The following is a 26,551-nucleotide window of genomic DNA, read 5'->3' as shown; positions in this document are numbered from 1 at the left end:
TAAAGCCGTTGAAAGCAACAACAGATATATATATGAATTTTTGATCGTCTGCATAATATAACCCTGAAAATATATCTGCCCAAAGAGACACAAAAAAGAAATTGAAATTTATAGTGGATTTACATAAGAATTATGTTTGTGTTATAAATTTTTATTTTGCTTTTAAACCACCAACAATTGATAGCTAAAATTATAAACAAAACTCTTGTGTATATATAACATTATTTAACAAATTTTAATACACATAAATATGCAACTTTTAAAATTTATTTTATACGGATTTTAAAATCGATTTTATAGTAGAATCAAACTAGAGTTTTTTTTGTAATTTTAGCTGTCATGTTTGCAATTTTAGCTGTCAATTGTTGTTGCTTTCATTTTGCATTAAAAGTAACAACAATTGATAGCTAAATTTACAAACAATACTCTAGTGTCAATCCAATATTAGAGAGTTTACATACAAAAAATAAAAAATTCTTTTCGTAGTATTTTTAGACTTTAGATTTCACTTTTTATATAATACTGGATTCACATGAGAGTTTAGATTGTAATTTTATATTCAGTATAATGAGAGTTTTGTTCGTAATTTTATCTCTCAATTGTTGTTGCTTTAAAGACAAAATGAACATTTTTGACAGCTAAAATTACAAACAAAACTCTCGTGTGTATCCAGTATCAGTTTCTTTTTTTTTTTTTATCTTTGTCTAGTATTATCATACAATTTTATGTAGTTACACAAAATTTTGTGTAATTTGTGTAATTGTACTTGTTGGTTTTGTATGATTTTTGTTTACAAAATAACAACTCTGTTTGTGTGTTTATCGTGTGCACTGCGTTGTCTTATCTTGTGCAGTGCGGCGAGAATATTTTGTTTATTGTGGAGCGTTGAATGAAAGTTCTGATATTATTTGTGTCGGCGAGTGCGGTATTAATTTAATGTTTCTGGGTACCTTGAAATTGCCATTCATTTCCTTATAGTAATTGTGTGAGTGAAATAATATGCATTATATATAATTTATATACAAATACTATCTAAGTGCCACTAAAAATATTTCAAATAAAATTGTTTACTGCATTTAAAATTTTTTCTTGAACTGCACGAGTATTTTATTGTTGATTTTATTAAAAAAATTGAATTATAATTGATAAAACGTTAAACTATTTAATTGTTAGAAAATTTAATAATTTTTTTTTTGTTGTAATAAATAATTGAAACATACGAAAGAAGGCCAAAAAAAGCCGCTTTATTGCGTGCCTCCAAAGTGTAAACACGCTGATACCATTGACCTTTATTTGACTTTTATCAGAAATTTTGTTCTTGTCTTTTACTTGTTCGGTTATAGCACAGAAGTTTGAATTGCTTGACTTGTAGTGGCAGCAACAGCAGTAGGAGCTGAAGAGGAATAGCAAGTGGTGTACAAGGTAAGTTCAAAAAATGTAAAAATACTTTAAAATTTCCATATAATAAAAACTAGTTTTAATTTTCTTTTTATCATGAAAAGTGGATTGAAAATAATTTGTATTAAACCAAGTGCATTTCCCAATAAGAAACTAAGTGCGTAAAAAGGTGTGAAAGGAATTAAAATTTTTCAACATTGACCTTTATTGAAAGACGAAAATAATTTATGTTAATTTATGCAAAAATGTTTATGCATTTTGTTTTTTAATTGATTAGTGTTTCATTTAATTATTAATTCTGTTAATTTAACATTGACTTGTGGATTCGGTGTGATTTTGCGTAGTTTTATCAGAAAAGTGGCCGTGTGTCTTTTGAACAGCTGAGCAAACGAGCGACAACAACAAGCACAAGGGTGGGTTGGTTGTTGTTATTGTAGTTATAAATAGGGAAATGTTAAAATTACACTGAAAAAAATTTTGTCTTACAACGAATTAAATGTGATAAGTTAACTAAAAATAAATTTACATTTACTCAATGAAAATAAAAACATACTGTTGTGTCTATAGTTTTTTTTTTTGTTTTTGAGAAAGAAGTGTTTTTATTTTTTATGCACAGTGTGTCATTGACTTTTACCATTTTTTCTTTAAGTTGCCGGAAAACCTATGACGTTTTTTCTTGTCTTTATTTTAGAGGTCGTGTATTTATAAAAATATCAGAAACCTCCTTGTGGTAAATACCTTTTCAAGAGGTTTTTTCAATTGGGACAGAGTTCAATTCTTTAGTGCAAAAAAAAAGTCTGATAAGGGTTAATTAAATAAAGATAATTAATAGATGTTCCCAAATAGTATTCTTTGCCGCCCAAAAAATCTTAAATTGTCTTTGGGAACATTTAATATATTAATTTAATTATCTTTTTCTTTATTATTTATTATTATTTATATTATTATTTATTTTATTTTTATTATTATTTATTTTATTTATTATTATTATTTATTTTATTTATTAATATTATTTATTTTATTTTTATTATTATTTATTTTATCTTTATTATTATTTATTTTATCTTTATTATTATTCATTTATTTTATTAACTAATATATATTCCCAAAGTCAATTCTTTGGTGCCCAAAAAACTAAAAATGTCTTTGGGAATAAATATTAATTTAATTACATTTTGTTAAAAAAATTTTAACCTAAACATGCTGATGAAGGATATATTGACAATTAAACTAAAAGATGTTTCTATAGAGTACTGATGATAAATATTTGGACAATTTGGATAAAAGATTTTTTTTTTGAAATTAGAAAACGTTAAAAGTATTTTTTTTGATATTTTATTTTTTTATATTAAACTAAAAGATGTTTTCAAAGACCTATGATGATAGATATTTACACAATTATTCCAAAAAATTTTTAATAAAAACAGCAAATAGTACTTAATATTTTTTATATATTTTTTTTAAATTAATATTTGACTTTCTGTTTTGTTTTTGTATTTTTTTAAAATTAATAGTTTGACTTTTTTTTGTGTATTTTTTTTTTAATTAAAGAGCAAAATATACGACATTTAAGAATAAAAATTATATTTGACACTACGTTTCGTAACTTCACATTACAAATTAGTGATTACAGTTATTTATTCATTCGATTGAAAAAAAAAATATATTCAACAAATTTATTAATTAAAAAACAAACTTCTCCATTTATAAATAATGTTTTTAAGTATTAAATTTTTTAAAGTTTTAACAACTGAAGTTTAATAAGAAATACTACGCAAGTGACAGCTGTGCGATGAACTGAAATAAAACAATATATTTTTTCGATTCCGATTTTTTGCTGGTAAAAATATGGGTTTTTTTGTTTCCGATTCAGTTCCAATTCGTAGCCTTAATATAAACATATACAATACTTTCTATCAAAATACTTTGTGTTGCTGGGAATTGTTAAAAATTGTAGATATTTTTGTGAATTCGAGAATATTTATTTGTTGACTGCAAAATAAATGCATATAGTCTTTAATTCCTTTGCTATATGATTTTACTAAATTTAGATAAAGTCAATATGGTCACTAAATGACATTTAAAGCCATTAACTCTTAAGTAAACCTGTATAAACCTTGATGGATTTTATACAAATCTTTGTTACAAATAAATAATAATACTAATCTTATAAATATATAGATATAAGGAAATAATATATTTTTTTACTACAATAAAAGAATAAAAAACTATTAAATTTGTCTAGAAGTCTTTGTTTCCTATGTAGTCAATGTCTTGGAGATAATTAAAGGTATATTCGAGATCAGTTCCAAAACAAATCTAGTCGTTGTCAAGTTCTCATTACTGTTGTGTTGTAAGTTTGTTGTAAGTTTCTTAGGTCATGAGAAGACTTAATAAACAAATATTGAATAAAGAATACAATAACAATAGATCTAGAGGGAGTATAAGAAAATAATAAAACTTTGGACGGATTTTTATGCTGCAAAAAAAATCAATAAAGTATATCCTATTCTACTTTTTATCGACACAACAGGGGCTAGATACTAACTTTAAACCGGTCGCAGTGCCATATCCCATATCAATAATAACAATAATGTATGTGAACTATAGATCTAATAGGTTTTTGTATTAGTAACATTGTATAAAAACAATTCATTTTAATATGTTTTTGTTCTAATAATTAAAAAAAAAAACAAAAATTTAAAGCGCAATAGAAAAATTGCAAATTCCTAACGTGAATAATTTTGAAGTGGTGCACAAATGTTATATATGTATACACAAATATATTACATTTATTATATTGAACATTCAAGAAATTTTGGTTTTGACATTGGACGGAAATCGTAGAGTTGGACAGCTAAAAATAAAAATAAATTTATGTGTGATGACGTTTCACACATTTTCTCAATAATAAATTATAGAATTTTGGTCTTTGAAAATCTGGCGTGCGGAAGATTTTAATATTATTATTCTGACTATAATACATATTTTTAAATTTAGACTATATTTTAACAATAATAAGTAATGTAATAAAATTATTAATTAAAATATTACGAAAAAAACGTAGATATATGTATAATTATTTGTGAATTTTTTAACTCATATGAATGAAAATTATAATTAGAGATCCCTGTACCATGAAGTCATTTTATCTGATATTGGATAGAGTGAATTTCAATTTATTAATCTCAAGTAAGATACGATATAATATGCACTATCCTATTCAATATTACATACTTTATTAGTAAAGCTACTACTCGTAAATAGGGAAAGTTCTAAAATATCTCAATCTATAGACCAAAACACAAAGTGGAAGTAATTTACGTCATAGTTCGTGCTCATTTCGTGCTTAATTTTCTTGAATTTTTTATGTATTTAACAAGTTTCATTTCAAGATATGATAGAATTTTGTTTTTTCAGGCCATATCAGTTTTCCGTATTTGCTGAAGAACAAAAGCTAATCACTACTCGTTAAACATTATAGTTGTATTTTTATTCATCAGAAAAACGTCTATGATAAAAAGATGTCTGAAGTCCCTATCGACCTTCAATGCAAATGTAATAAGCAGTAGTGGTACTATTTCAATAATATCCTTTTTAGGAACAAAAACTGAAGAATTAACACCACAACTCATAAATATATAAATCTTATCAGAGGAACATCTATAATGAGATGATAATTTGTCTACCTCTTAAGCTTCACATAAAATGTAATGAATTTCTATAAAGTTTTTGAATATTGATTCAATATTGATATTGATAAATGTTCGTGTGTATTTTTTGATGACACAAATTGTGGTAATCGAAAACTAAAAATTATGTCGAAATGAATATATTTTCTTTTTTAAATAATTACGCAATAAATGGACATCCGTTAGATCTTTTTTCTTTTAGTCTTTCATTATATAAATAGTTTGTGGTCTTGTATCGTCCATTCTTAGAGTATGTTTATACTGTTTAAGTTTGTTTTGGAACTGTTCACTTTTTTCCTTATTTTCTAGTCATATGTCATCTTAATAGATTAAGATCTGCTGAAGCTCCGTGTAGATTAGGTTTTAGTGCCATGCAACAAATTTAATTCTTATACCGAGTAGTACAGTAGTATTTTCGTCATACTACGTCATATGTCATCTTAATAGATTAAGTTCTGCTGAAGCTCCGTGTAGATTAGGATTTAGTGCCGTGCAACAAATTTGGTTCTTACCGAGTAGTACAGTAGTATTTTCGTCATACTACGTCATATGTCATCTTAATAGATTAAGTTCTGTTGAAGCTCCGTGTAGATTAGGTTTTAGTGCCGTGCAACAAATTTGGTTCTTACCGAGTAGTACAGTAGTATTTTCGTTTAAATATATTTTTCACGTTTGTCGAAGATCACCCCATTAAGATTGAGCTAAAGATACTACTTCTCGTAGCCGGTGGAAAACTTATAGTTATATTTTACTGCAGAGTTGAAATATTGGGCCAATATAATTATTTGGTTTTATTTGTTATTGTCTGCTATTGTCAGAATAAGTTGAATTATTGTTGATATTAAATAATTTTATTTAAAGTTTAAAAAGCCCTGTTTTTAACCGTGTTATTCTATCCTGAAGGACAGACAGTCTCCTTGACTTGATTTTAGTTACCGATTTTGTTAAAGCACAATAATAAACATTTTTTTTATTTTTATTATTGCAATTAGTCTCTTGAATTAGATTATCTAGCAGTTATTTAGGAGATGTTCACAAATTAGAACCACTTTATTTACGGATAGTTTAATATTACAAATTTTTTTATTTCTGATTATTTATTTCTCATTAAAATTAAAAAAAGTGCAAAATTCATTAAAAATATATATTTGTGTTTAATTTTTTTTTATATATTTTCAATAAATATCTATTTTGAACTTGATAAACCCTGATGTTTATTGTTTTTAATTAATTTTTTAAATAATAATGTCAGATTTAGAAAGCTACTAATGTTGAACAGATATTGGCATCCGACAGGGTTTCTCACTGGATATTACGGAGTTAAAAAACATCTTTCGAATCTAGGTTTTACTAGGAACGATAGCTGCAGACTTTGTCATGAAGAATAGAAAATAGTAGAAAACATTTTGTGTCACTGTGATAGTCTCGACAGACTCAGACTTCGGTACTTATCAACTGACTTATCCGCTTATAATGGAATTAGGCAATATTTCTCCAAATAACATAATGGCATTTTGAACTGCAACGCGTATATGGAACTAAAGTGGATTTGAACTAATGATTCTCAAAGGATGCAGTGACGTGGTGACATAGTTCCCAAATCTTTCAAAATCTAATCTAGTCTAATACATGACAAACTCAGGCTGTAAATTCTGGTTGTTATTATTTCTAAAAGTTCTTATTTGTGAGTGTCTACTGTATTACATATGCAGAATATACTTTTCATTGAATTGATAATATATGATATGATAATATTTACTAAATAAAATTTAACTGTCCTCCTTCAATTCACTCCTTAGCAAGTTTTCGGATTCAACAAGCACGAAATCTAAGTACCTGTCGAAATGAAATAAATCATTTGAGCTTAAAATTTAATTACATGCATACTAGCTCATATATACATACTTTACTACAGCATCAACAATAACAAAAAGATTAATACTGGAGTCACACTAGAAATTTGTTTGTAATTTTAAGTGTCAATTGTTGTTGCTTTTAATGCAAAATGAAAATTTTTGACAGTTAAAATTACAAACAAAAGTCTCGTGTGAATCCAGAATAAAACGAAAAGTTGCAGGTGGTGGTATAAAAAAAAGCATAGCGAAAATAAAAGTGTGAAAAATAAAGTGATATTTTCTATAAATTCCTTCTAATACATATTTTCAATAAAATAAACTTTATTACATTTTAATAAAGTGCCACCAAAGAATAGTTAATAGCTGCGTAAATCTTTTAACTAATCAGTTTTAAACATACGTAGAACGTTTTACTTTTAAATACGAAGCACCCAAACTTAGCTTGACCCCTGTATGTCTTTAGCTCCCTTTCAGTTGTGTATATGTTCTCTCTTTCTAATTTCACATTACAGCATCATCAATAAAAAATGTGTTTTTCATCTGCTGTGCACGTCAAAATCAAAGTGTAGAATTTTTCTGATAACGCATAAGAATTCCCTCCCATTCAAAGATTATTATTCTCTCACCAAAGTATTTACGATCAGTGCTTAAGTTCTGAGAGCCAAGCTGATAATTGCAAAAATATAATAATTTATAAACAAAATCGAGTAACAAATTTATAAACATTTTTACATGCAAAAATTATACAACAAATATAAATAAACAGAAAAATTCAAAATATTAAATGTTGTTCTCAAATATATACACGTATATATATCACCTTATCGGAATATTGTCAACTGGATGACGCCAGCCCAGCCATCAGATTCTCAGTGCAATAGAATATCAGTGATTAGTGAATTCTAGTGGTGCAGACAACATAATGTGTTGTCAATTGCAGTATTGAACGCGTGACATGTTCAACAGTATTGAATAATCTCTTCATCATCATTAAAACATTTGTAAGTTTGGGTCAATAGTGCTACATTAACTCTTTACGAACTTAGTAGCTTAGTAGCTTAGTAGCTCAGAATGTATGCAACTTAAGCTGATAAGAGTCTTTCAAGAGCAAGCTGATTAGATTTTTTCAGGCTTTGATTTAGTTGTGATTAAAACTTGAACTGGTTGGGAACTATATTTTATATTTACCTCTTGACGAGTAAATACAAAAACATGTTACGTCGACAATTATCATATAGATTTGAGGATCAGGATCATTTTCACGATTCTAGGGTCAGTCAGCAACGCGCCTATTTAAATAAATTTAAATTTGAATAAAAAAATGATAATTTAATTAAATAATATTTGAATTTATTTTACAGATGATGCGACGGTTTTCTCGTGTGGAGTCTGGTGGAGACTTGAAGGATTATTTTGATCGTGGCGACATTGCATCGCGTGAAAATCGCTGGAACTTTGAAATAGCATGGGAAGTAGCAAACAAAGTTGGAGGTATATACACAGTCATACGCTCCAAAGCATATGTTTCCACAGAGGAAATGGGTGAACAATTATGCATGATGGGGCCGTATAAAGAACACTGTGCACGCACAGAAATGGAAGAGTTGGAATTTCCGCGTGGCAATCCTTTACTTGAAGCTGTCAATACCATGCGGTCACGTGGCTATAAAGTGCATACTGGTCGCTGGTTGGTAGATGGTAATCCACAATTAATTTTATTTGATATTGGTTCAGGTGCTTGGAAGTTGGATCAGTTTAAATCTGAGCTTTGGGAGAAGAGTCACATAGGTTAGTATAAAAATAAATATATTTAAAATAAACTAAATATATTAATATATTTATAAAATATTTATCCTTAATAGGTATTCCGCATTTAGATATTGAAACAAATGATGCTATTATACTTGGCTTTATGATTGCCGAGTTTTTAGAAGAAGTACTATTTGATTTAATATAAGAAATAGATTATGCAATAATATTATTTTCTACATTTTAGTTCCGAAATCGTGCTGTGGAATACTCTAATATAAATGAATTGCAAAGTCCACGCGTGGTAGCGCATTTTCATGAATGGCAGGCTGGCGTCGGTCTTATAGCATTGCGTACACGTCATGTAGAAGTGGCTACAGTTTTTACCACTCATGCTACACTACTGGGACGATATTTGTGTGCAGGTAATACTGATTTTTACAATAATTTGGATAAGTTTGCTGTTGATGAAGAAGCCGGTAAACGACAAATATATCATCGCTACTGTTTGGAACGCGCTGCCACGCATATGAGTCATGTTTTTACGACCGTATCAGAGATTACCGGTTTTGAGGCAGAACATTTGCTCAAACGCAAACCTGATATTATAACACCAAATGGCTTGAATGTCAAAAAGTTTTCAGCCATCCATGAGTTTCAAAATTTGCATGCCATGGCTAAGGAAAAAATTAATGAATTCGTACGTGGCCATTTCTATGGGTACGAAATAAAAATTTCCATTTTAACACAATATTCAATATTATATATACTTTTATATTGTTTTAGGCATATGGATTTTGATTTGGATAAAACTCTTTACTTTTTCATTGCTGGACGTTATGAGTTTGGTAATAAAGGTGCTGATATATTTATAGAATCATTAGCTCGTCTCAATGCTATGCTAAAGCATGAGAAACCCGATACCACTGTTGTGGCTTTCCTTATATTTCCCACAAAAACTAATAATTTTAATGTTGATTCATTAAGAGGACATGCTGTTGTCAAACAATTGCGAGATACCATAAATAATGTTCAAAACTCTATTGGAAAACGTATGTTCGATACTTGTTTGAAAGGTCATATACCCGGCTCAGATGAATTGCTTACAAAAGATGATTTAGTAAAAATAAAACGTTGTATGTATGCAATGCAAAGAGATTCCATGCCACCAGTCACTACACATAATATTGTAAGTAACAAATTATACACAAGGAATAATATCACATACTTCAATTTATTAAAATATAGGTAGAAGATTGGAATGATCCTGTTTTAAGCTCAATACGTCGTTGCCATTTATTTAATTCAGTTCATGATCGTGTTAAAATGGTGTTCCATCCAGAGTTCCTAACTTCAACTAATCCATTGTTCGGTATTGACTATGAAGAATTTGTACGTGGTTGTCATTTAGGTGTTTTCCCCTCTTACTACGAACCTTGGGGCTATACACCAGCTGAGTGTACCGTCATGGGTATACCTAGTATTACCACAAATTTATCAGGTTTCGGTTGCTTCATGCAGGAACATGTTGCCGATCCTAAATCTTATGGTATTTATATTGTTGATCGACGCTACATTGGCTTGGAGAATAGTGTACAGCAATTATCTAATTTCATGATGGAATTTTCACGTTTAAATCGACGTCAACGCATTATACAACGTAATCGTACGGAACGTTTAAGCGATCTGCTCGATTGGAGAACATTAGGCATTGTAAGTATGAACTGATAAAGAAACGAAGGAAAATTTATATTAATTGTATAATGCAAATAATATAAATTGTATAAATTGCGGAAATTATTATTGTGTATGTACTTGTGTTGTTTTTAAGTGTTTAGTTTGTTAAGCATAATAGTTAACACATATAAATTCATAAAAAGTTCATTGCAAAGTTATCATAATTTTTAGTTACTGAACACTGCACTATTTCAATGCAATATGAGTATGAATTGATAACATTATTGCAAACTTATGCATTGCATTGCTAGTGCTCTCTAATCCTTAATTGTTTAAAATATTAACACTCATGAATCAACATTTTGTAATTAATACTGTCATTATCTCTTAGAGTGTGAAAAAAGATAAAATGCATTTATCACGTGAGTTCTCTTTGCCGGTCGACAAGAGTACATGAATAATATCATTTTGATAGGTTGTATTTATTGTATATATTCCATTAAAGAATATCACTACTTATTTTTAAGCATTCGGTTCTTAGACTTAACTAAAAATTCAGTGCGTTTCACAGCAATTGTAATAGTTAAGTGCAATTTATATAAACCACAATTAAATGATATTTAATAACCAAATCAATTTCATCTTTCTTATCAATTTCGTTTAAATACATACATTATAAACTTGGTAAGGCACAAAGCTTTTTATGATTTTATGAGTATCATAAAGTGAAATATTCTATTAAAATGTATTTTGCTTGCATAAACTGGCGTCAAAGTTTTGTTATTTAAGACTTAAGGTCAACCAATTGCCACTTATTTGTGATGTTAATTATCACGGAAATGATTTCAATAACACATTCTGATTTTATATAAATATAAGCTGTAATCCATATATAGTATATTTCTATACCTCTCTCCTCCAAAGTGCATAAAGTTTTAAATAATTTGAATATAGTGAGATTTAAATTGAATTGTACTGAATGTATATATTCTGAATCAGTTGGATTAGATCAATCATTATACAAATGTCAATATATCAGATAGTTTGTATGTTGTTGTTGTTGTAACTCAGAGTGATCTGAGAAAGAACATATAAAGATAACAACACTATATGATAGGAATCGGAAAACGGAAAGCTTATAAGATAGAAGTAAGGAGAAGAATGTTTGAAAATTTTGAACTTAACCTAGATCCAGATAAAGCAATCTTGTCATCTCAATGGGCAAGGTCCGTAATTCAATAGCTCTTAAGTTTGTGTGTGTGTGTTTTCACATGAAAATAGATAGATTACGTACTTATACATAATAAGTAACTGTTTAGTATGTAGTTATATCCATGTGCAAAAGGAAACTGCATAGTTCCTTTTGCACTTAAGAGACGTCATTAATTTCCAGAGAGATTTCAAGGAAGAGTAAAAAGTATTTGATGATATTCAAACTCACTAATATTAACTCCTCTGCGATAGATGTCTGTATGTATTTTTATTTGTAATACAGAAAATGATAAATGAGTGACGTTAACTTATGTTCTGCAATATAGAACAAAGATGTTCTAAAAATTTGCATTTTTTATGTCACAATATTTAATTATGTTAGATAAATGCTTATGTTTTCTAAATAAATTGACAAAAAAAAAAAACAAACAACTGGGTTATTTTGCAATGGGTGCTGAGTCACGATGGATATGTCATGTAGTGAATGAGCTGACAGTCGCGTCAAGCGAAGACCCTCATTTAAATTATATAGACCTCAACTACTCTGTACTCTAAGGAGAGCACACATAGTTCATGAATTTCTTATACTAGAAAAACTTCAAATTAAGAAATTACTGGATGAAGTGTGAAATCTCAAAAGCAGGCCTAAAAATATATCATCTCTTCTAAGTCTCAATTAATTTTCTTATACTTAACACAAGGGATATCAAAATATGAGCTAGCTTATCCATCTGGACGACATACTTGCTGGCCCTTACAACATATAGAACTTAGCTAAAATAATATAAACTAATAGTTTTTGTTCTAATCGGTTTATACTTGGAAGAAATAATAAAAATGTGATACCTGTTTTAATTATTTAATTGATTTACTTGTTGTCAAGTATATGTACCTGTTACATAGAATTCAAGAATTCTATATATTCTGAAATGTGTTTTATTGCTATTTAATTAGCCTAAGTTAGTTAACTTTTTAGTGACATCATCTCTGATATTAGTGAATTGCTCATTTGTAGTTCCTTTTAAAAATTATTATATACTATATTATTTACTTTAGTTATCAGTGCTGTAATAAACAAAGAAATATAAAATTTATTAAGCTTGCATCAGATAATATCATCAGATAATATAAATTTCTTTAGTAACTTATCTATATTATTATTTTTTTGTTTAAAAGTAAGAAAGGCAGATTAATTTCATCCGTTTCAAAAATGTCTGATATTATGTGTGTATGGCTTATATTTGATTTATTTTATTTCCATAATCAAATTTTATATAGTGATATTTGCTAATAAGTATTTATAAATTATATTTAATATATAATTATAAAATTATATAATTAGATATATAATTAATTTGAAATTAATTTTAATTAAATAATTAATATAATAATATCCACAATAATATTAGAAAAAAATTTTAAAATAGCAAATTTGAAATATTGTTATAAATTTCAATATTTTTTATAGATCATTATTACTCCATACTCTACCACTTAATAATATTAATAAATTAATAGTCTCAAAATATTTTAATAAGATCATCGTGGTAATAGATGCCTTGATGATATTTATTTTAATCCATTAGATATTCTATTAGAGAATGGAATAGACTCCATACAGGTTTTTGACCTGTGTCAAAAATTTAATATAGGTAGACAAGCGTTATTTAAGAATTGCTAAACAATTTTTATATTCATGTTTTTTAAAATATTAATGAAAAATTTATCCATAAAACTCATAAGATTTTTTAAATAACAATTCAAATGGATTTGTCATAAAAAGCAATACATTCAATAAATATATTAATTTATCTAAATTAAATTTAAGCTAAATTCCTTACAGACATCACTAGGTTTCTCGTTAGTAATCCAAATACCTTAAAACTGTTATGACTGGTTAAGATACTACCAAAAATTTATCAGTAGTTGAGTTAATGTATTTAACTGTGAAATAGCTGCCAGTATTTCAATTTATTGGATTTTAGTCCCTGAAATGCAGGCAATCTTAATATATACATAGGTACATGCAATTATGTTAAACAATGTCAGTATTCATTTACGGTGATGCTGTATCTTTATGGCATTATGGTATATGTCACACTGTCATTTTGCTACTCGATTATCCTACTATTAGACTGATTCCAATTGATCTTTAACTTTATATCATGCTGTTATAGATCTGTTTAATTATTCTGTTATATATTCAAAACTAATACTAATTGGTCTGTATGTTTGCATCACTGAGATAGCAAGGTCTTTGCACCCCGGTTTGGAATATATATATAATTCGGTTTACTATGGGCTAGAAAATCTATATCTATATATTCTATATAATATATGTACATAGATATGTATTGTATATATAGATATTTGTAGATATATTAAGTTATGTTAAGTTTAAAAGATTATGAATATCTTAATATCAGAATATCTTAATATCAACGATGAATAAACATTTATAATTGTCGTTTTTAACGATTTCTTAGTAATTGAACCATTAAATTCACTTCTTACTTTTTAACACACTATTCGACGATACGTCTTCTGTATATTTTACGTTTAATATTCTCTTTTTAATCACAGTATTACAGACAAGCAAGAGTGAAAGCGCTACAATCAGTTTATCCTGATTATATTGATGAGAGTACTCTATATGGTTCTAAAAGTAATTTGAACTTTTCACGACCATTTAGTGAGCCACCAAGTCCGACATCTTCCAGTAAGCACTTTAACTATTTAAATTTTACTCGTATTTTATTATAACAATATTATTTTCTTATTAACTTCAGGGCATACAACTCCAGCACCGTCGGTGCATGGTTCTGATGATGAAGATTCCGTTGATGATGAAACCGAACTTAAAGAATTGGGCATAAAATAATGTTCAGGAATATTGTCCTTATAATCGTTATTACCACAAGTAATATAATTGTTTATATATATATAAAAATTGAACAAAAAAAATTGAAATTCGTTAAATTAGTGCAAAGTAGTTCAAAATTAGAAAAAAGATAATTATTAAATGTTAAACATTGCAGTTAAATTTTAAAATGTTTTATAAATATTATTATCTAGAGCAAGAGAAACACTTTTTCAATATAATTCCTAAATTGAAATTGTTAAATTTTTAGTTCTTAATTAGGCACTTTCAATACTTGAAAACAACAACAAAAATTGTTAATAACTATTGAACATGTAATATTTAAATGAAGTACAATTACAAAAACAAAATCAAATTGCCAATTAAAATAAAAATCATCTGTATTGACTAAATTTAACAATGTATACTTTAAAGTAAGGCTGTGAACCGGTAATCAATTGAAGTCTTTTGAACCGGAATCTTATCCATTTTGAACCGATTCGACCAATTAACCAAACTATTGTTGTTTTATATATATTGTGGTCTTATATAATTAATGTTTCAGGGTATCACCGAACTACTGAATGGATTCATTACAAAAATTTTTGTGGTTTACAGCTTTGTTTTAAAGTATATTAAATAATTAAAAATTGTTGTGTAAACAGAAAGGAGCAGCATTACTTAATAACAAAATTTATGAAAATAAAACTAATATTTGCGATGGCTATAAGCAGAACGTTTGAAACCCGCACGGCGACGATGTCTCATGGCTTCCACTTCACCTAAAGAATTATCATTATTGTTATGAGTTAACTCTATTTCATCTTCTGCCTCTGGTAGTTGTGGAAATTCATCGTCTTTTGGTGCACGTGTAGTTTTGTTAGTGTCAATATTGTATTTATCATCTTCATTTTCAATATTATTACAATTATCAGTAATTGTACCATCTTCACTGCGACATTTTAACGCTTCACTTTTCCATTGGTCTTCTTCATCCATATCATCATCTTCCCATTCATTGCCATAGCCTGGATCTGGAGAAATAACTATAGGATAGTATGGCATTGGCTGCCAGGGTCTAGGATACATATTTGGCGTATAGTAAACCATTTCATTTACATAATCCGCTCCATTATGGCCAGCATAGCAGTTGCTGCAATGTTTTGGCACACCATATTTCAATATATGACCATATGGTATTTGTAGACACTCGCGACAATGGTTGGGCTGTCTCCTATTCCTACTTGGACAACTGACAAACGGCCAATTTGGTACATATCGACATTTGTTTGTTGTGTGTGGCGTCTTCGTTGGTTGTATTTCATACTTAATTATTGTGCGACACTCTGAAACGCCAGTTTCATCATAATTACAGCGTTTTACACGTTTTGCATACATAATCCGAGCTTTGCATTTTTCACTACAAAATTTCCTACGTTTATGATGACATTTTGAAGCTGTGGAAAATTGATCATCATCGCAATCCTTAGTCTCTTGTATGACAAAGCAACATGACCCGTTTTGATTATAGCCTAAACCAAATAGACCACCAATATCGGATATATTCTGATGTATGTGTATATTGTTTTCGTTACGTGCAGTAATGTTGCCCAAATTATTTTCAATAATATTTTGTATTTCGTTTGTAAGGCGTATGATATTCGTATGATTCGCTGTAATATCGGTCGGTGCTCTGTAATTAGTGTCGTTAATACCTTGTACCAGTACATTGTGTTCTAGAAGTATTGGACAGGTGGGGCACTCTTTTTCACAGGCTGTGGTATTGTTTGCAGTTTCACATACTTGGAGACATGTATCTAGATTCCGTTGACATTCTTCATATTCACTTAATGTCGGTTGATCATAAATTTGTGCTTGTGTATGTATGACGATGGGTTGGGATTTTGCTACATTTGGAGCAGTTGTGAACTCTTGTATGTCAGCTAGTGCACATGTGAATATTACTGAGAAGAAAACTATGGCATATTGGAGACTATAATTTTTACAACGCATCTAAAAATAAATTACAGAAAGTGTGTTATTAGTAGATAGTGTATATAGATAATGTATATGTGTATTTTATACATATTTAACATTTTGGATATTTGAGGTATATGCGGTGAGTTAGAGACACGTTAAAAATTCTTTGGATGTGCGATCCATTTTTAATTTTAAATGAAATACTAGACACATCAAACTTTTCGAATAAATTCCATCATAATAATTACAATTTTTTAAAAACAGATTATATAGACACTTTTTATAGATTATACAACACTTTATGACTGAAGAGTATCGAGCACAGATCCTATCTTTGGAAGATTGTTCACATTTCTTGCATTAAATAGTCGCCTCAGGAATATAAACCATTCTTTAAACATTCTATAAATGCCATAACATATTATTATTTATATATTAAATATATTATAACATAAAAATTATTTAAAGTTATTTTATATGCTATATCTTTCAACTATTTTGTCCGCTTATATACTTTATTTTCTGAATTCCAGAATTATCGATTTAAGCAAATTTTTGTTGTAGTTTTGTCCATTTAATAGTTCGATAAAAATAGGCATTTTAAGACGATTACCAATTTTTTTTTAAATTTTTACTTTATTGTTTTTGGTTTCTTTGTAATTAAATTTATAATTGGAGATTTGGTTATCACGATAATTAAATTTAGAAGTTTTGATGTTTTCCACACCATGATATTATAACACTTTCTATTTAGATATTATAACACTTTCTATGTAAATATTATAACACTTTCTGTAAACAGTCCTTGAACTGTGATCATAATAATTGAATAGGAATTACATGAGGTAACATTTGTAATTTATTTTACCTTGAACTGCATTACGTTAGAGTTAAAATATTTAATGGTCAAACACTCTATTAAAGCTTAAATAGGCATATACTTTGCGCAACGGTTAAGAGAAAACTGAAATATATTGGTCTCTTCAAACATTTATATTAATGCGATAACAACCTTATCGAAATTAGATTAAATTTTACTCATTTATACCAAAGGGAAATATCTATTATTGAAAATATTTCTGACTAAGCCAATTGCATTTTTGTTAAGTGCCTTGAATAACTGAATCAATAAAATTTTGGTTTATTCTAGGAGACTATACCGATTCTATTCATACAGAGATCATGGGGTGAATTAAGATTGCATAATAAATAATAGATCTTATATATAATGTAATATATTCTTATCAGAATAGTGTAAAGGATATAAAAATGAAAATAGTTTATCTGAATTTAAAGTAAAAGTTTTGAAAATAGAAACCACTGCTATAGGCATTCGTTTAAGTGCCTCTGCTTAATTTAATTTATTTTTTAAAAAATTAACAAAAAAATTTTATTAAATATTATTATTATTAAATTATTTTCATACCTTTATTATAATATAATTCAACTCCGATTGCGTTAAATACTTTTAAAGTATAGATACTTTAATGTTGTCTCCATTCGAGTCTTCTGTGTGCTAAAAAAACAATATAAAACAGAGGATATAGCAGCATAAGAAATCTAGTATTTTTTAATGGAGACTTAAAAATAGCTTTTATCATAAATTGACCAGTTGCTCATTTACTCAGTCACAAACTGGATCACTGTCTGTATCTTTTAATATGGTAATTATTAAAGCATAATATATAGATTTATCTACGTAAGGATGAAACAGTGCAATGCTAAGTCGATATCTTCTCAATGAAGTAATAATTAATAAGATTGAGTAAGTAAGAAGGTGGTAAGTAACAGTAACAGCTGAGTTTAATTTTAGTTTAACTATCGGATTCAGCTACAAGATATTATAACTATATTATATAGGATAGTTCTTCACACCTTCTTAGTTTTTATTTCAACTGCTCCTGAAATCTTACCTATATATTAATCTATATATTAACTGATTCTAGTACTATGAAATACAGTACAACACCAGTTAAATTAAGTTAAACCTACCTAGTTAGGTATCATGATATGATATTACCGATATTATCACGAAAATGACTTAATTAGAATTTACAGAAGCCATTACAATTGAATACAATGCTAATATTGAATATTAACAGAGCCCAAAAAAAGATTTAAGTACTTGTCAACATTAATGAACTCTTTTGAAAAGTATATGAATTAACGTTTTCACCTCCAAAAGTTCCTTAGTTTAATGATTGATTCCCAATTCACACAGCATAAGTTACAATCATCTTATTGATGTTGGTCTTATTGATCCTTATAATGTCACAATAATCGATTTTTAAGGAGTTTTATAATAACTTCAAGGGGTCAATTTCGTAATTTTCAAGGATCTTCAATACTGTTTGATATAATTAAAGAAATGTGACATCCATAAGAAAGCGATTGCCGTTCGAAAATTGCTCATTTTAGGTTAAGATGTTTATATTACCATAGAATAGAATATTAATAAACAGGGTACCGGCTCCTAAAGGAGCGGAGCACTGCGATCATAATTAATCTTTTATACTGTATTCATATTGACCTTCATATACTAGATGAGTAGGACGTGCACTATGAAGCCATGCAGCTGTACATCAATCAAATATGTAATCGTTGCAGAATATTCTCAATTGTAGGTAATAGCTTGTCAGTGAATCTTAACACTTGATTTCATTCCATTATGACGTCACCGTTAAACGATTAGATTATTAAACAATTTCAATTTAAAAGATAATTAAAGAAACGGTAAGTAATATACATTATAAATACTATTTTTTGTAAAAATATTTAAAAAATTAATTAGTAATACATAATTTAGAAATAAATTATAATTATATAAGCACATTATTAAATTAATGTAATTTAGTTTTCTATTATTCCTCAAATAGGTATTTATTGTTATAAAGGACAATAAATTTCGAGCGACCTTTACTAGATTCGTCCTCCAAAGAAAAATATCTGGTTTGAAAAATCCTACTTCGAAGCGAATATAAAGATGCTGCATTCTCTTCATATTACAGAGAAACTTCAAATGAAATATAGCAATGTTATGACAAATCATCTGGCATTTTTTAATTTGGCAGAAATTTATTAATTAAGCGGGCTTTTGTTATTCACTTCACATGATTAAGAAACCTACCTAACCTATTACGAATGTTTGAGCCGTCTTCTAATGAAGGACTTCTCAGCAGCTAACCATCCGTATATGGAAAATCAATAGTAAATTTTGTTGGAACTAAAGGTGAAGGATATAGAACAAATATTACCTGGAGTAAAGCTCAAAGAATTTAGAATAGCCCTGTTGTTATAATCATTAGCTTTTCGCTGTATAGTAGGTGTAATTTTTATATAGATTTTTTTTTTTATTTTTAGATAATGCCTATAAATGCTTACTAATGAGATCAATTGCCATTAGGAGGTATAAGATCATTAAGATTATAAGATCAAAAGCAATGGTTTCAGAAATACTTAGTATATAGAATAATACAAATTTCTGTCCTATGCAATACGATAAAGAGGATCAAAATTATACAATTTTTCTAAATGCATTCATTTCTGAGAGTTTAAAAAAATTTTGATTTTCACTGAAGAACTAAGTTTGTATTTTTATTTGATTTTCCTGATTTAATCAAAAAATTAACGAAATATGCATAGCTCGAAATATTTGACGAATAGCAATAAATCCGATAACTAATTAATACTAAAGGTGAAAGACTTATTCATAAGGGGAGGTAGTTCTACTTATCGGAGGTAGCATACACATTTTTAGATAAACTGAAGTAAGAAGTTCACCACAACCGCCACACCCACAAAATTTATCATAGATTGTGCTTTCTAAATAAAACTTGTTCCAATTAATATCGTTACAGGTGACGAGAGATTTAATTAATTCAACGATATTAAAGAATGGGTTGTACTGGATTCACACAAAAATTATGTTTGTAATTTCAGTTGTCAAAAATTTTCATTTTATATTGAAAGCAACAACGATTGACAGTTAAAATTATAAACAAAACTCTCGTGTGAATCCAGTACATATTACGGAGTAGATTTTTATAACAGATTTTTTATTCTGTAATAAATTTAGACATAGATTGACAAAATGCCAATCAAACTTTTTAAAAAAATATGTAGTAAATAATTAGCAGAAAAAATGTTTGTGTGGTTTTGAACTCTATAATTTGTTCATACTAAATTTTTGAAATTAAATTAAAACCTTTGTCAATATAAGTTATCTTAAATGCTTTTCTTAGATACCGATGTATTTATTGTATAATTGTATACCTTTTTATTTCGATAGTTAACTTTAAATTGAGTTATAGAAGATGCAGATTTATAATAAAATTTTTTTTCAAAAATAACATATCAATTATCATCAATCCTTCATAGCCACCATCAATCATAATTAATCCACTAAAATGCTTTTTTACATTGCTGTACATTATCTTTAAAAATTTATATATAAAATAAATTGGTAACAACTAGGTAACTATATATTGTTATTAAATTGAATATTACGAACAAAATGAGATTGATAATTGTTCAATTTTTAATTTAAAAAATTACAAGGACAACAGCAAAAATGAAAATTTAGAGCGGTTTTTATACATCCCACATTTTGTGTAGTGTATAAGTATTATTAAGTTTTTATAAAAATAATATATGTAATGATTTTTAATATATATATTTCCAAGTTATCCATATTTTACATAAATTTATTTCCATTTATTCTTTTCGAATATAAATTATTCTTAATTTACTTTTTAAGCTTAAGTGCAACTCATCGCCGCGAACAATAGCTTTCAAAACAGCCGTCGTCCTCATTACATCCGTAAGCATTGGGATCCAAGCCACAGTATAGACGTTGATCATAAAAACTGCAAGTACGTGTGTTGCACATATATTGATAGCAATACGAAGAGCAGCTGTCTGGATTACCGTAGGCACAACCAGAACAGTCATAATAGTCTACAATAGATTATTATAAATAAAATTCGAAATAAATTAATTTTATGTAATTCAGAATACTTACCCTGGCTTTCAGGACATGTACCAAATCTGCGACAGTAGTTGAACTCAGTATTAGGTGGTACAACCATATAATTATCTACATAATATATTCGTTCCGTTTTTAAATAAATAATGGGAGTAACGCAAAAACTACCACAACGTTTAAAACGTTTGCTATAGCATTTCCAAGGTTTTTCACCAGCTGTGCTCTTTTTACATATTCGAGGCGTCAATATAGTGCAACATGGAGTTTCTGGCTTTGGTGTTGACACCTCCGTATTTGTATCACATTCCGGATTATTCTCAACGCAATTAGTATCAATCGCTGTTGGTTGCAATGGTATACTTATGGATGCATTGACGATTAAATTGTTGACATTATTGACAACTATGTCAGGTTCAATGCGATTAAACGTTGTTGTAATAGTATTATTTATTTTAATGTTGTGTATAATTGGTTCTGGATGTACACATCTATTGTTTTTCCAAATGGTACCATTAGGGCAAACTGTTTGTATGCAACGACCGGATTTAAAAATTCCACTGCCGCAAAAAATAACACGACAAATGCCATGTATGAGTTCAGTACCATCAGGACAGCGTGTTATACTCGCGGGTGGTGGCGTTTCAGGTGATGATGTTGTTGTAATGGTTGATTCGGTGGTAGTAGGTAAAGGATCGGGGGTAGTAGGACATGGTGTAGGTACAGGATTGGGACATGGAGTTGGGGTAGAATTGGGATCTGGAATAGGTAGTGGATTAGGAGTAATATTTGGACATGGAGTAGGTGTTGAGTTTGGAGTAACATTAGGACATGGACTTGGTGTAGTATTAGTACATGGAGTGGGTGTGGTATTGGGATATGATGATGGTGGAACATTAGGACAAGGAGCAGGTGTTACACTTGGAACGATATTAGGACATGGAGCGGGTGTTACATTTGGGTATGGTGTGGGTGGAATATTTGGACAAGGTGCAGGTGTTATACTTGGAACAGTATTAGGACATGGAGCGGGCGTTACATTTGGGTATGGTGTGGGTTGAATATTTGGACAAGGAGCAGGTGTTATACTTGGAACAGTATTAGGACATGGAGCGGGCGTTACATTTGGGTATGGTGTGGGTTGAATATTTGGACAAGGAGCAGGTGTTATACTTGGAACAGTATTAGGACATGGAGCGGGCGTTACATTTGGGTATGGTGTGGGTTGAATATTTGGACAAGGAGCAGGTGTTATACTTGGAACAGTATTAGGACATGGAGCGGGCGTTACATTTGGGTATGGTGTGGGTTGAATATTTGGACAAGGAGCAGGTGTTATACTTGGAACAGTATTAGGACATGGAGCGGGCGTTACATTTGGGTATGGTGTGGGTGGAATATTTGGACAAGGAGCAGGTGTTACACTTGGAACGGTGTTATGACATGGAGCGGGGGTTATATTTGGGTATGGTGAAGGTGAAATATTAGGGCAAGGTACAGGTGTTACACTTGGTATAATATTAGGACATGGTGCAGGTATAGTATTGGGATATAATGTAGGTGGATTATTAGGACAAGGAGCAGGTGTTAAACTGGGTATAACATTAGAACTTGGACTACTAGTGCAGGGCGACGTTGAATATATTGCTTGATTTGTACACGGTGTATTTGCTGCTAATACAGTACTGGTGCATGTTGTGATTGTGGTATATAATACGGTCCCCGGCAATGCTGGATTATTAGTTGTCACTTGATTAGTGCATGGAACAGTATTTTGAGGTGATACAGCAGTTGGTATAGGTGGATTATTAGTTATGGTTTGAGTATTTTGATTTGGAACTTGTATAGTGTAAAAAAATATAAAATAAATAATTAAGAAAAAACATGTTTAAAATAGCATACCATAAGTGGTTGATGGGTGGCATACACCGTTGATTAGTATATAATTTTGAGGACAACTAAAGGCCTGCTGCACGCAAAATCCATTTAAATCAACAAATCCAATTGGACAGTTCTATGAAGGTAAGGTCTTTGACTTATTACAAATGTTTTCCAAGTTTAATATTTAATAATTGTTGTATTGTTTATCTGATTATTTAAAATTACTTTGAGTTCAAATAAATAAACTCCTAAATAATATTTAACAAGAAAAAACATATATTATGTACATTTTTTTGTTATTTGATTGAGTTTAATTTTTTGCTGACTAACTTACACTAGAAAGTTCAATGCAATCATAAAACTAAAGATTGATGCTAACAAAAGTTCTATTATGTTTGCTTTTTTAGTGAATTAGCTAAATTGTCTACTTATAAAATAATTTTTAATTAAAAATGATACTAAGAATCAGTTTAAAATGTTCTTTAAGATCGCAGAGAGAATTTCTTGTGCTGGACGAACAGAAAAAGTGAATAAACTTCTCGCTGGATATATTGATGGTTAATTTTATCAAATTTCTTGATGAATCATATGAAATTATACTTTCAGTAATAAACTTTCATTTTGGAAAAATATCTTTTGGTTTTCTATTTTGAAACTAAATTAAAAATAATCGAAATCAGAATAAATTAGGCTAAAATTAAATGGATCGATGTTATTCTTCCACAGTTGATAATCCCTATTGACTATTTAAAACGTTCTTGTGAATGTAGAATAAGTCATGTTTTTAAAGAAAAGTTACTATAATCTGTTGAAACTTATATCCGGTTTTATTAGGTTTTATTTTAGTATTTCTATCATTTTAAACAAAATTATTTGGGCGAAGGATTTCTCGTTTGCTATGTTTTCGTCTCCAACTCCTTTCAAATTGAGACTACAACTTACACCGTTTGTAAATACCGCGTAATGAGTAAAACAGATAATAACCGCAACTACTATCCGGAATCGCACTTCATAAATATACATTATTATTTATTATAACAATATATAATATTTGATATAAAAATAATTAATTTTAATTTCCGAACACTTTAATATATCAGAGAACGTGTAGCTCATTCAATACCCGCTTTTAACAAACTAAAATATGAAGACAGGAAAGCACATCTTCAAAAAATGTTTCTATAAAATTATCTCCGATTCTGTTATACCTTGACCTTTCTTAAATACTTAATCATGATTTTTACAAACCGAAACTAAATAATGATGATAACTAATATGAACTAAATCGATTATTATTTTTAGAAAAATAGACGCTTTTATAGGTCTCACATGCTTAGCGCTCTGAGTTGCGGCTCATTATGTTGCGGACGCGTGTTAATAACAGAATTAAAATATGATGCAAAATTATAGATTTTTACTTAGAAATTTATTTTTGCTTATCTCAATTATTTTAATGAATGAAGTACCAAATAGTGTGGGCCAATCGTTGGTGAGTTTATTTGTAATTTTTTACAAATTGAAAAAACTTCAAAGAATTCATTTTCTTTCCCCAATATATTGTCAAAAAGGAATATCCATTAAACACAGGAACATCGGCACCTCAATACACAACATCAGCTGAAAGCAAACTAAGTTGTCCCGAAGGAACGGTTTTAACAGACGGCAAATGTAGAAAAATTATTTGTCCGTTTGGTGAGTATTACAATGGACGTTGTTTGGAACCAGCATGTCCGGAAGGGCTTGTTTGGCGTGGCCGCAGATGTCAATCACCTGCCTATATAACAACGATTCTAGAAATTGATAATGTTTTTACCAGTAAAGTTAGACAAAGTCAACCAAAAATCATACCAGAAAATGTTAATAATATTTATTATCATACACCCAAACCGGAAATAGAAATAACAAAGAAAATGTCAACAACAGCTGCATATGATATAGAAACCATAACAACAGAAAAACCCAGAACAACTATGCGTACCACAAGGAAATCTATCAATCCAGGACTGGTGAACGAAACTGATTGCTGTACAGTAATTACACCACGTATCTGTAAACAATATACCAGCACATGGTTATGTTTTCATCATCGTCGTAGTAAAATTTGTGATCCAAAAGTATGTAAATATCCTGTGATGTATCTCAAAGCACCAAAGACTACACTTACTCATACAAATAATACACACATACTTATTATGCCCCCAAATCCACCATTGGAGGCGTGTAGGACACCAAACTGTGACAGCTCAAGTAAGTACTAGACACTACTAATCTCTATTTTAAAAACATAACTCTTTTTTACTTCCTGCAGATGTTGTGGATTGTTCGGGATGTGCGGAAAATCGTCGGGAGACCTGTTCTCCATTCTGTTATCAATATACTTGCCTAAAAGGTTTTTGTGGCTTTATGGATATGCACGATTATTGTGAACTTTATCCGGGTGAGTTCGGTTGTATTGCAGAACATGGATGCATTTGGGATTGGTGCGGTGAAAAGTGTAATACTTGATGTTACATCTGTTTAAATTGGAAGTGTTAATATATATACGTAAAAATACGAACTATAAGAAACGTTTTAAAATTAAAATTTTAATTTTTAAATCATTTAAAAACACCAAAAATTTGAGTGATATTTGAACATGTGTAGATACATTGCATTTAAAATAAATATCCTACTATCGAAATCCTGCCTCCGTTACTGATTTTTTTGTATAGATTTATAGATGGTTAATAAAAATTTTTTAAAAAATATATTTTGAATGTGTTTTTTGATTTGTAGGTCTGATGTTACATGGATATTCAATTAATCATGAATCAAGTGCATATTTAGAAAGAAGTTAGGGAGAAATGGAGATTTGAAAACTAATTTAAAGTTCATATCAAAATATTCCATTGAAAAAATCCATTGTATCTTGCATAAAATGGTTTAAAATATTTTAATATGCATGATGTTTTCCACTGTTATTAATAACTATGATATGATATTTGCATAATATAATGTAATAATATGTAAATCTAATAACAAATATAAGCCATTATTTTGTAAGTCTCTAAAAAAATTATTATAAAATAGGCTCACTTAGTGTGATCCATGTAAACCTAAGAAAATAAAGACTTCTGAACATCATTGAAATATTTCAAAATAAAACCCTCAAGGATTTCGCACAACTCACAGCATTTAGATTCAATCTATTCGCGCAGAATATTCACCATTTGATTCGTTAAGAGAAATGCGACGCAAAGTGCTAAGTAGATCAATATGTTAATAA

The 26,551-nt window shown here is 28.9% G+C and overlaps 4 protein-coding genes across 7 annotated transcripts; 2 read left to right on the top strand and 2 right to left on the bottom strand.

Annotated features, from left to right (window-relative positions):
* The first annotated feature begins 850 nt into the window (after positions 1 to 850).
* LOC119677181 (glycogen [starch] synthase) lies at positions 851 to 14,975 on the top strand. Of its 4 annotated transcripts, XM_038088451.1 has the most exons (9): positions 851 to 985; positions 1,344 to 1,422; positions 8,308 to 8,734; positions 8,809 to 8,882; positions 8,943 to 9,415; positions 9,482 to 9,884; positions 9,944 to 10,408; positions 14,168 to 14,303; positions 14,374 to 14,465. In XM_038088451.1, the coding sequence occupies exons 3-9, from the start codon at positions 8,308 to 8,310 to the stop codon at positions 14,463 to 14,465; spliced, it is 2,070 nt and encodes a 689-aa protein (XP_037944379.1). In that variant the 5' UTR covers positions 851 to 985; positions 1,344 to 1,422. The 4 variants fall into 4 exon arrangements, with proteins under 4 accessions (XP_037944379.1, XP_037944380.1, XP_037944381.1 ...); XM_038088452.1 differs by lacking the exon at positions 851 to 985 and having other exon boundaries at positions 1,184 to 1,422; XM_038088453.1 differs by lacking the exons at positions 851 to 985; positions 1,344 to 1,422 and adding an exon at positions 7,865 to 7,947.
* Positions 14,701 to 17,401, bottom strand: LOC119677182. The gene is made up of 2 exons (XM_038088454.1): positions 17,293 to 17,401; positions 14,701 to 16,457 (listed from the first exon to the last, which is right to left on the bottom strand). Exons 1-2 carry the CDS (start codon positions 17,302 to 17,304, stop codon positions 15,153 to 15,155), a joined length of 1,317 nt encoding a protein of 438 aa, XP_037944382.1. The 5' UTR covers positions 17,305 to 17,401; the 3' UTR covers positions 14,701 to 15,152.
* A 3,719-nt stretch (positions 17,402 to 21,120) lies between these two features.
* LOC119675917 (vegetative cell wall protein gp1) lies at positions 21,121 to 24,521 on the bottom strand. The gene is made up of 4 exons (XM_038087132.1): positions 24,495 to 24,521; positions 23,308 to 23,419; positions 21,445 to 23,244; positions 21,121 to 21,380 (listed from the first exon to the last, which is right to left on the bottom strand). The coding sequence occupies exons 1-4, from the start codon at positions 24,519 to 24,521 to the stop codon at positions 21,193 to 21,195; spliced, it is 2,127 nt and encodes a 708-aa protein (XP_037943060.1). The 3' UTR covers positions 21,121 to 21,192.
* A 71-nt stretch (positions 24,522 to 24,592) lies between these two features.
* On the top strand, positions 24,593 to 25,850 carry LOC119684251. Its single transcript, XM_038098257.1, has 3 exons — positions 24,593 to 24,775; positions 24,855 to 25,533; positions 25,595 to 25,850. The coding sequence occupies exons 1-3, from the start codon at positions 24,680 to 24,682 to the stop codon at positions 25,789 to 25,791; spliced, it is 972 nt and encodes a 323-aa protein (XP_037954185.1). The 5' UTR covers positions 24,593 to 24,679; the 3' UTR covers positions 25,792 to 25,850.
* Positions 25,851 to 26,551: the final 701 nt, after the last annotated feature.

This window comes from Teleopsis dalmanni, chromosome 2, assembly GCF_002237135.1.
Source record: "Teleopsis dalmanni isolate 2A chromosome 2, ASM223713v2, whole genome shotgun sequence".
NCBI classification, from domain to species: Eukaryota; Metazoa; Arthropoda; class Insecta; order Diptera; family Diopsidae; genus Teleopsis; species Teleopsis dalmanni.
The sequence above is the reverse complement of the archived record's forward strand: the minus strand, read 5'-3'. Positions and strand labels throughout refer to the sequence as shown.

Coding starts and splice junctions, on each gene's coding strand:
- LOC119677181 (XM_038088450.1), top strand. CDS start 8,159: ATGTTACGTCGACAATTATCATATAGATTTGAGGATCAGGATCATTTT. Junction 9,416..9,481: donor GTACGTGGCCATTTCTATGG/GTACGAAATAAA, acceptor ATATTGTTTTAG/GCATATGGATTTTGATTTGG. Junction 14,304..14,373: donor ACCAAGTCCGACATCTTCCA/GTAAGCACTTTA, acceptor TATTAACTTCAG/GGCATACAACTCCAGCACCG.
- LOC119675917 (XM_038087132.1), bottom strand. CDS start 24,521: ATGATTAAGTATTTAAGAAAGGTCAAG. Junction 23,245..23,307: donor CCACCCATCAACCACTTATG/GTATGCTATTTT, acceptor ACACTATACAAG/TTCCAAATCAAAATACTCAA. Junction 21,381..21,444: donor TACATGTCCTGAAAGCCAGG/GTAAGTATTCTG, acceptor AATCTATTGTAG/ACTATTATGACTGTTCTGGT.
- LOC119684251 (XM_038098257.1), top strand. CDS start 24,680: ATGATGCAAAATTATAGATTTTTACTTAGAAATTTATTTTTGCTTATC. Junction 24,776..24,854: donor ATAGTGTGGGCCAATCGTTG/GTGAGTTTATTT, acceptor ATTGTCAAAAAG/GAATATCCATTAAACACAGG. Junction 25,534..25,594: donor ACCAAACTGTGACAGCTCAA/GTAAGTACTAGA, acceptor TACTTCCTGCAG/ATGTTGTGGATTGTTCGGGA.